At 34.2% G+C, this 11,203-nt stretch overlaps 1 protein-coding gene across 7 annotated transcripts in view; it reads right to left on the bottom strand.

Annotated features, from left to right (window-relative positions):
• Positions 1-11,203, bottom strand: part of CNTLN (centlein) — a 174,961-nt gene that overhangs the window by 109,301 nt on the left and 54,457 nt on the right. For all 7 annotated transcript variants that reach the window (XM_015849049.2, XM_015849050.2, XM_015849052.2 and 4 more), the window contains exon 8: positions 4,223-4,411. In XM_015849049.2, coding sequence (XP_015704535.1) covers positions 4,223-4,411 — 189 coding nt within the window. The remainder of the gene's footprint in view (positions 1-4,222; positions 4,412-11,203) is intronic.

Raw genomic sequence — 11,203 nt, 5'->3', positions numbered from 1 at the left:
CTTTGTATGCCTCTTTATTACCCCAGAGTGGTGCAGTTCAAATACAAAAGGTTTCTCGGAAAAGAATAGTATGATTTCAGCAAAGATCTGTATTTTCTGCCCTCTACTTTGTTTAAAACACATATATACAAGACATTTTGAGTATGGCTTCATAAGACACTGATATAAAACAAAACAAAAGAAAACAAAACAAAAAAAAAAAAAAAGAAAGTTTCTAAACTAACAAAATTGCTATTACTTCTTTGATTATGGTCAAGGTTTGGAAATAGATTATCTTTACAGTCTCCTCCAACCCAAGACATTCTATGATTCTATTCCATGACAGAGAATCTGAGACACGTTTATACTACTTCTTAAAAAGTGCTTAGCTGTAAGCTACTGCATAAGAATTCCTACGGAAATGTAGCCAAAATTAAAAGAACTTGCTACTACTGAAGAAGACGAGTTTCTTAACATTTATTTATAGTTATGTAGTACAAATACTGAAAAAAATATTTAAATGTGGACCAAATTTAACTTTTCAAGTTGCAATCTTCTTCCATTATTATAAATCTTCACATATCATAAGGCTAATCTCCAAGGAACTGACAGTTTGTGACTTAAAAGAGTACAACCATTCATAAATCTTAGTCACCAGGTCCAATCCTTAGTCCAGCAGAGCCATCCTCAGCATGTTGGCTAGGACCATGTCCACAGAAATCACACAGGAATAAGAATCCAGTTTCTCTGGGCAACATGAGACAGAGCTGTACTGCACACGCATTTAATAAGTGCTTCCTGATGCTCAAGTCAGAAAATCTTATGCTGCAGTTTGTGCCCACTTACTCTTCTCCTAGCAGCAGGCACCACTGAAAAGAGCCATCTTCTCTACACACTCTCTTCATGTATTTACACACTGATGAGACTCCCCCTGAGCCTCTTCTTCTGAACAGCCCCAGCTCCCTCAGCCTCATCTCAGAGGAGAGGTGCTCTGATTCCATTTTCATCTTGGTAGCCATGGACTGTTTCTGGTATGTCCAGGTCTCTCATGCACTTGGGGGCCAGAACAGGACACAGCACCGCAAGCGTGGCCTCACTAAGGCTGAGTACAAGGCAAAAATCACCTCTCTTATCTACTGGCAATACTCTGTAATACTTGTTAGTTGATTAAAAAACTGCACTTTATGATCTTTGTGATCAATTTCAGTACTCAGAAAACAAAATTTACAGCAACATACTTCAAACAGGATATTATCCTCTTGATATACTACATCAGTAGGAAGAAACAGAAAATTAATCCTCAAAATATTCATATTGCAATAGTATATATGCTAGGCAAGATGAGGCTTTTTTAACACGGATCATTTGCTCCATCACAGCCTGGATTGATATACTGTACACTACAAAAAGAAAGAGCCAGAGCACCTCTTCTACAAAGAAAAGCTGAAGTAGTTGGGATTGTTCAGCCTGCCGAGGACAAGGCCACAGGGAAACCCCTCTTCCTCTCTGTCCTCCATTTGTTAAGGGGAGCTTATAAGAAAGATGGAGAGAAACTTTTTACACAGTCTGATAGCGATAGGACAAAGAGTTTTAAGCTAAGAGGGGGGACGTTTAGATCAGATGTAAGGAAAAAAAAAATCATTACAGAGGTAATGATGCACTGGAATAGGTTGCCCAGAGAAGCTGTGAATGCCCTATCCCTGGAGGTGATCAAGTCCAGGTTGAACGAAGGAATCTGGTCTTGGGGATGGTAATGCTGCAGCGTGGATTGGACAAGATGATCTTTAGTGAACCCTTCCAATTCAAACGATTCAAAAATGTCTCCTTTTGTTACCATTGGTAAGTATCAGACTGAGCTTGTGACATATCACATAAATGTTCAACTGTTCCTGCAGACAGAAAGACTAAACCTACATTCATTTACAGTAGCAAATTTTTGGTGCAGTTTCTCTAAATAGTAATGACAAGGACACTGTTTCAAACATGTTGGGACCAAGGAGAGTGCCCGAGTCTAAATGCTGATACATGATGCAAATGAAAACATACCACAGAGCCAAGAGAAGGACAGAGAAGCAAAAAACACTTAATCCATATTCACCACTAAGTTAATTAGGAATGCTCCATATCTGGATTCTAATTTACACAGTCCACACTAGTTAACTAGTTCAGATGCCACCACAAACAGGCAGAGACTAGATCAAAAAGCTTACAGTAACAACGCACACTAGATTTGACTCATTTAAAACATCTAAAGGAAATGAAATATAAAGTAGAACTGATGACTGTAGGCTGTTATTAGCCTGCAGAATATTCTTTATTACTCAGAAATTTCCTGAAGTTCTTTAAAGAAGTAAACAAGATCCTCTACAATTAGCAAATTTTATTGCTAATATTATTAAACCATTCAAGATAACACAGACTAAAGCTAATGCCAAAGATTTACACACTAGATCCACTTGGGACACAGTATGACTATGTAATTAACTTTGAGGCAATATCCAAGTCAGACAAATGACAAACTGCAAAAGCTTCTTCAGATCAGATATATTTATAAAGTTTCAAGAAAACACCTACCAGAGAACTTTAAAAGAAAAAAGATTAAGGATGTATCAAAAAAATGTGAACTCAAGAAAGACTTCCACTTCATCTATTTTATCACTGGTAAAACAAAATCATCAACTAATTAAAGAAGAATAAAAATCTTAAAAAAAAAAAAAAAAAAAAAAAGAAGTTAAGAATCTTAAGGAATTTTAAATAATTGATATGTTGGATACAATTAGAATAATAACCATAGAACGACCATTAAGAACAAATCCACAGAAGATACCATACTTTTTTGCTTTATAGCAGATTATTACTAACATAATCTTTTAAGAATTAAACGATATGCTTTTTTACAATCTAAGCTTTTTTGTGTTCATGAATGCAGTCCTTGGTTACAGATCTACATTACTTGTCCAAGCTAAGTTTTGCATTTAACAAACATATCATCTTCATTAGTTTCCCTGCTCTCCCAAAAACACTAGTAAATACAAAATATGTAAGTATATTTCATTTTAAAAAAATAAATAAAAAGGAAGATATCAAGCAAAAGAAATTCAATATCATTGTGATTCAATATCAGAGCTTTGCACAGAATCATAGTGGCTCAGAATCATTTAGGTTGAAGAAGATCTTCAAGATCATTAAGTCCAACCATCAGGCTAAAACTGCCAAATCCATTATTAAATCAGGTCCCTAAGTGCTATGTTCACGTGTCTATTGCATAACTTCCAGGGATGGTATCTACCACTTCCCTGGGCAACTAGTTCCAAAACTGAAACTTCCCAGTGTCCAATTTAAACCTTTCCTGGTGCAATCTGGGGCCATTTTCTCACACCTTATCACTAGCCACCTGAATAGAGATGAACACCCCCCTTGCTGCAACCTCCTCTCTGGCTCTCTCTACAGTTATGAACTCTCATCCTCCTCCAGACTGAACAACCCCAATCCATCAGCTGCTCCCCATAACTCTCGTCTTCTAGTCCCTACACCAACTTCAGTGCTCTTCTCAGACCACATCATTGCAGCTCAACATAGAGCAACAAGAAGACAAAACCTTGAGGTTACTCAAGGTGTGGTCTCAAGAGTGCTGCCTACAGAAAGACTTCTTAAGTGATAAAATGGCCTTTGGAAAATGTCAAGTACAAGTGTAAAATCTAGCAAATTACAAAGCTGGAACCGTATTAGGGAAACATTTATTAAAATAGTTCCAAATAGAACACTAACACTTAGAAATTTTTAAACAAATCATTCTTTCTACCATAATACCTTCTTTATAATCTAAAGTTTATCTCCATGGACAGGAACAACACAACAAATGAAAACCCATACATTTTATTTTCACAAAGAAAATGCAAAAAATTTTATTTATTTATTTATTTAAACAGGAATAAAAGTATTTTGATTTTATTTTTATTTTTGGTGTATTTTGTGGCTTCATTAGAGCATAAAAATAAGAGTTTAGTTGAATACATACACTATTACTCAGATTTTTTCCTAGGGCAGATACAATTTACTCGCAAAATACCCTGTTAGCAAAAGCAGACAATCACATTACTGCAGAGGCACAATAGCACATTTTTTCCTTAAAAAACAAAACAAAACAAAAAAACCTTCTGCAATTTCCTATAAAACTGTTTTGTCCAGAAGTTTAATTTAAAACAAGAAGAAATAACACATGCAATTCCAGAAGTAGTCTCACCTGTAAGTCACTAGAAGGACTCTGATGTAATGTATTTAAAGCATCGTGAGCCTGTTGAAGTTGTTCCTGTAACTGACAGATCTTCTTATCTTTTCCAAGTAACTGATCCTGAAGAGAGTCACAACTTTGCTGCAGCTGAATTTCATTTGTTTTTAAAGTTTCAAAACACAAAACCAATTCATTATAAAGCTGTAAGAGGAGGGAAAAAATACATCAGTGAAGGCACAAATGTAAATGCATGAGAAGAGGAGGAGAGGGAATATAATTTAAGTAATGTGGACGCAAAGATCACCTTCTCTTTGGACAATCATTTCTTATTTCATGTCCACCTGAATCACAGCATGCTCTAAACATTGGAAAACAGTGATTATAACAAGTTTCAAACAATTTTTCCAGGTATATAAAAATTACATCCGAATATCACCAGTTTCAAGTGCTTTTTATTGGCACTTAGCAACAAAGATAGTTACCTAAAAATCAAGATTTATTTATATATTTATTTATTTATTTTAATGTGTTATGTAAAATACAGGTAAGAAAAATATCACTTAATGGCACTCAAAGGAAGGGGGGAAAAAAACAAAGCTTCTTTCCTGGGAACAACATTAAAGGATTGAGAACACAAATATCCTCGTGTTGTCTGGAATATTTCAACATTTAAAAAATATACACTTTTAATATATGCTAGATAGCAATATCCTGAATCCAATAATGTCCAGAGCATTTTGTAGAAACTGAAAAATAGTTGCTTAAATAATTAATTATTCTGGGAGGATTTTTTCAAACAAGCTATAAAATCCAAAAATGCTATTAGAATTTTTTCTTCCTGTGGCTGTTAACAGTTCTTGATGAAACCAGAATACTGCAAATATTCTACAGTTACTTTATAGGAAATTCCATACATACTAATAAATTCGAGAACTACACCTCAGCTGTAACAAGTACTACGTCTCATATAGCTTACAAGAGTAACTTATTCCATGAGAATTCCACCCCTCCACTTTCTGTTTTTAACATAAAGATATGAGGCCTTAAAAACAAAATCAACAAAAACAAAAACAAAAAACAAAACAAAACAAAAAAACTTGAAAAATAAACCTGTAGCTGAATAAACAGCAGTTTGGATACTGAAGGAAAGTATGTATGTTTACTACACAAGCATACATTCCGCACTTTTTTCATTGCAGTTCTTCATTTCTTCGAAAGCTTTTTTTCTCCAAATAAACAATTTCACTTTATTTATTCTACCATGAAATAATCTGTGCAAGGTATGCACTTCTGCAGCTACCAGTTTGGAAGGCCCACTTCTGCCATCCTACCCAAAAGAATCTAATTAAGTATTAAAATCAGAAACACAGAGGCTATCAATATTTTTTATTGGCAGTTGTTTTACTTCTAAAAAGATTACTTTACTCTTCATTTTGGTCTTTCTCTTGTTACCTTTACTTAAATGATACAATTTGTTGTCAGCTTACATTGCATAGAATTTAAAGCCTTTGGAAAAAGTATCTATTAGATTTGGAAATTGTCTACCTATCGCTCTGTAGGAGATTTGGAAACAATGAACCTCATTCCTTTCCTTCTTCCTATCATCTTCTACTCCTAATGACTCCCGAAGGATAAAGTAATTACATCTTGCCTATTCCCAAAACAGATTAGAAATCATGTCTCCTAGGCAAAATTAATTCTATGTCCAGATACACTGATACACTGACTATTCAGTCTTAAAAAAAATGGAATTTCACATTGAAATTTCTATGCCTACTGAATTTTTCATATTTAAGATAGTTGCATAATCTCTGGAAAATGAAGTTCAAGATTAGGCACTTGATTGTGGAAAACAGTAAGTATTCCACAGGAACATTCATTTATCAAAAACATGCATTTTTAGATGATGTCTTTCCAAATGTATGGAACATCAAGACACAGTTACTTCCAGCTATAGCTATAGAAGCACATTAGCTAGATCATACTGAAATGACAATTCATTGGTTTTATGACTAGCAACAATTAAGTGGTCATAATTACAGTATCTGAAAGGTAGCATGCTAGTAAGATGGTGAACATAAAAAATATGATGCTTTTTTTTTTTTTTTTAGCTGGCAGACACATCCTCTAATGTAGCTAATGCATAATTCTGGTAGTAAATATGCGCCAAGACAAGACAAACAGTATATCTTTTTACTTGCATAAACTTTTCCAGCCTTCCCTGCTTTGAACACAACAATAACAAAATGAAGACATTTGAAGTATAAAACACTCTTTTACACCGTGTTATATGCATTTTTTAAAAATAATAAATGCACTAGCATATATATAGGAGTAAGACTAAACAGAAAGTGTTCAACATCAGGAAATTTCGATATCAAATAAAAATAAATAGTTTTATCTACTGCTCAGAGAAAAGCGCCCAAGTTTCAGCTTGGCTCCTAGTCTTTTCATTCATGGTCATGATCATTGTTTTGTGGATTTAATACATGCTTAAAGTTTGGTATGGGATTATTCAGGTATTTACTGCTCATTTTGCAACTAGTTTATTAGAAACATCACAGCCACACAGCACTAAGTGCATTCTTGAACATATAAAATCCAATACTGCTGTCAAACAGGGCAACCATTAAAAAAAAGACAAAAATTAATGTATAGAGGTGACAATGTGTAAAAGATTAGAGAAAGAATATTGACTAGAAAAAAAAAAAAGACAAAAATACTATAAATTATTTATATCAGAACTAGTGATTTTCACAGAAAAGAGTGAAACACAGACACACAGACTTCAAAAAAGTGAGTGGTTACACCTCACATGATTGTTAATAAGATGTGATGTTTGGTGAGGAAACTGGTCAATCCCCAATACAAGAGATAAAAATATTTATGTCTACAGGACAGAAAGAAATATTTGAAGTCCTTTCTTATAAATATACATACATACCATAGGAAAATGGCAACCGTCAGTGACACAAGACTTTGTTCTGCAAAAAAATGCTGCAGACTGTATTTTGAGCATCTCTTTCTAATGCCTTAGAGCTCTCATTTATTTGACAAAGCAACACTGTCAGTTATTTGTGAAAGTACATAGATGCAAATGAATATTATAAGTACCTAAAACCAGTACACAGGAATAAATTCAGTGTCAACGACACAGGAGCTTTACATATCAGTCAGGAAGGAAGAGTAACTCAGCTGAATTACGAAAAACAAAACAAAACATAACAAAACAAAAAAACTCCTTATTTCAAATCTACCCTAAAATTTTCCTTCACTAATTTGACTGATTTTATCAGAAACAATTTTTGCAACATATTTGAAAACCTACTTAAAAGAAGAGACTTCATTACAACAGGTGTGCTTAGTGTCTGCCAATCAGCAAGTGCCAGACAAAAGCAAAAAAGTTCAAGGATAGCCAAGAGATGTGACTCTAAAGCATGCCCAGAACTGATAAAAATATTTAACGGTCTGATGATGATAGGGTGAGGTAAAATTTTGGTGTAAATAAATATGCATGATAGCAAATTAGGTCAAGCCAAAGAAGAGTGAGAAATCCCAATAAAAGCTAATAAAACCAGGTAATTCACCCATGTAAAACTTAGCAGACACTACACTAGCCACAATCACAGCGTAATTGAAAAAAACAAAACAAAACCCTGAAACAGCTGACAGAAATGATGAACACATTATACAAGCATACAGGACTTACTTAAACTAGGTTTAGACTGGTCCTGTGTACTGAATGCAATTAACAGCTGCAACGTATTTTCCAGTTCTATTTAATCCAGTAACTTTTTACTTAACACAATCATAGATTTTTCTGTGATACCAACTAAAGTGCAGAAAGTGAGGATAGCTAAGAGATTTCTTTCAAAAGTACACCCTCTGAGAGGTTCTAATATACTAGAATACAGCCACTCATAAATTATATAAAATGATAAGAACAATTATATAAAACAATAAAACTATATATATATATATGTATATAAGGTATAAAATATTATCTTACATCATACACTACAGTACTGTCACTAGACCACACTACTCAAGGAGAATTCCAGAAGAATAAGGACAAAAACCAGCTGGAGGAGCACAAGGATGAAACTGAAGAGGCACTCCAGACTGCACATAGAACATTCACTGGATTGCACTAGGTCTGCCTGGGACATAACTCACTTTCTTCAGTGGCCTGCCCGTTGCTGTCAATTTTGCACCAGTATTTTGGCTATTGACAAGCAGTGTTGGCACAGCATCAAGGCTGGCTCTACAGTACTTCTCAACCTGCCCCTGAAGACCCATAGGCTGCAGAGAACAATAGGAAGAGGGAGAATACAGGTAGGGCAACTGACCTAAATCGACAAAAATTGTATTCCAAATCATAAGACTTCACTCTCAGAAATGTGAGTTTTTCTACATAGGCTGGAGTGAACATTCAGCAGAGTTGTAATGGGCACCAAATTGGTTAATGCAGGAAAACGTTAACAATTCAGTTTAAAAACCTCTATTGTGAGCTCAATCTGATTAGTCAAAAAACTCAGAAACATTAAAACATTATTATTCTGAATCAAAGTAGGTATTACAAAAATAGTAAGTTTCATATTAAGATTTTTCTTTATACACCTCTCCCTGTACACTGAACACAGGATTTTTCAAATATTAAGAATATTATCTATGAGTGCAGAGTTTAAGCATCATCATGACAGATCTATTGTCTATACACAATTTCTTCACTTTTAACAGGTTAAAAGTATCTGATCATAAAATTTGCTTTATAGTACAGGAATAATAGTAGAGTTTAGTAAAGAGTAAATAAATAGAATAACCTAATTAACAAACCCCCAACAATAGAAAACAGTATCATAGACCGAACTAAAATGCAACATAATCACTAATAAAGATAGGAGGTTCCTTGGAGTTTTCACCTGTAAAGTCAACTAACAGGACAGTCACTCACTTATCACTGATGCAACTTTTAGTACATTTGACATGACAGTTTCTCTCAGCAGTTATGCTGTGTGAGAGTACAAATGTGTTTTGTTCCAACTTGTGGAACAAACTGTTATTACTCATGTATGTTATTATTCATGTATGTTTTTGATTTGAGGTTTTATTTTGCGGATTCAATGCTACTTGAATAAAAATAAGTACATACATGCGATTTTTAACTTTGCTTAAATGTTCTTGCAGTCCTGAAAAACATAGTAGTGAAATTTAACCTCAAGCTAGCAAAGCCAGTAACATTAACGTTCTGATAGCAGTTTCTTAGACTTAAGGGAAAGCAAAATATTTGAGTAGACTAACGGCATAAAATGGACTGTGCAAGTCAACTGCAGGCCCAGAATTAACTACAATATCTGAAAATGCATCTGCTGCTATATTCTTTTTATCTAACTTCAGAGCACTTGATGCAAATTTTTGTGATGCCTCACAATTGAAAGATCTTAGTGTTTCCCCAAAGATCTACTACTGAGCAATGCTTTTCTTCATTACACATACCTACTCTACCAAAACCACAATATTCCCTATTTGTTGTTTTAGAAGCTAGATTTCAGTGCGCTAATCATTATTTCCTATTTAATGACAAATAGTATTCCATTTCACTAAAAGGGCTTTCCACAAATAGATTTTTAATCAGCACAATTAACTAAGAACTGTAAGGCTGTATGAAATCAAGAGAAAGAACTGCATTACACAAAGAAAAGCCCTAAATTGTAAATTCCAGAAAACTGTGATAAGCTAGCTAAGGAGTTCAGATTCTCTTCTTGTCTTTTTACCCTTAGTATTGATTGAAGTATCTCCACCTTGAAATTGTCAGTGAGGACAAATCTATTGAGTCTCATTAAATCCAGCACAGGAATGAAGTCCCCTGAGTACGTGGGACCACTAAAACAGATGCTATGCATTTTAGAAAAATATTATCTATCCTTGAGAATGAGAACTATAGCTGTAATATGAAACAGATACCAATTTGTTTCCATAGATGTTACAACATCTATGAATTATTGTAGAATTATTGTAGAAAAGATTGATTGTGGCACCCTTAAAGTCTGTATTAAAATAAATTTTTATTTTTTAAAAGAAAAGGTATCTGTACATCAAATCAACGTAATTTGATAAAACAGATTACAGAACTTCATGTGTATATGTTGCCCACTATAACTTGACTTGAAGAGAATTGTAGTCCTCAGTGGATTTATACATAATCCAGTGCAAGTTCATGACCTTGATCTTGGTTAAACAGAAAGATATTTTCCTTACTCAGGCCATTGCTTGATACTACACATTGACATCAGTTCAAAGAGCAGCTGTTCCTAAATGGCAGACTGTTAGGATGAACTTGGAGTACGCCAGCCAGGCACACTGCCTCAGCTATAGCATATACTGCCTATCTGACCATTAGCAGAGAGGTCATTGATCTTGCTGTAAGGGACAATATATCATAGGGTGTACTCACTGATAGGCTCAATGCCATTTGGAACAGTTTGAAAATATTCCTTTGTGAATGTCTATGGAGTAGCTAACACATCCTTATCTAGCTGTTGCAGCCAGCATATTAATAACACAGTGAAAACAAACAGAACAAACATTTGTCCACAACCATTTGCCTTTCTCATTCAATTTAAAAACAGGTATTTGTATCATTTTTATAGATGCTGAGTTTTCCAAAAGCCTTCTGTGATTTCAGAAGATCTCACCACTTGGGAACCATGTGTTCCTTTGAAGAAATTATAGTTTGATATTTTATACAGTTTACTAGTCAGAAGTATATCACAGGATGTCATGGTAAAAGTAGAATTTTTCCACTCCAAATTTCTCTTGACTGAATTTGATGAACAAATTAGTAGATCTATTATGCTCTGATTTAAGGAGCTTACTTTCTAGTGGCATATTTATAATTTTTTAAAAAAGAAAGATTTTTTTTCCAGGCATATTAAATGTGAGCTAAGCCTAGGTTAGAAGAGGCTTGGCCTATAGCAGCGCCAGTATACCTAT

Source organism: Coturnix japonica, chromosome Z (genome assembly GCF_001577835.2).
Source record: "Coturnix japonica isolate 7356 chromosome Z, Coturnix japonica 2.1, whole genome shotgun sequence".
Taxonomy (NCBI): Eukaryota; Metazoa; Chordata; class Aves; order Galliformes; family Phasianidae; genus Coturnix; species Coturnix japonica.
This window is presented reverse-complemented; position numbering and strand designations above follow the sequence as displayed.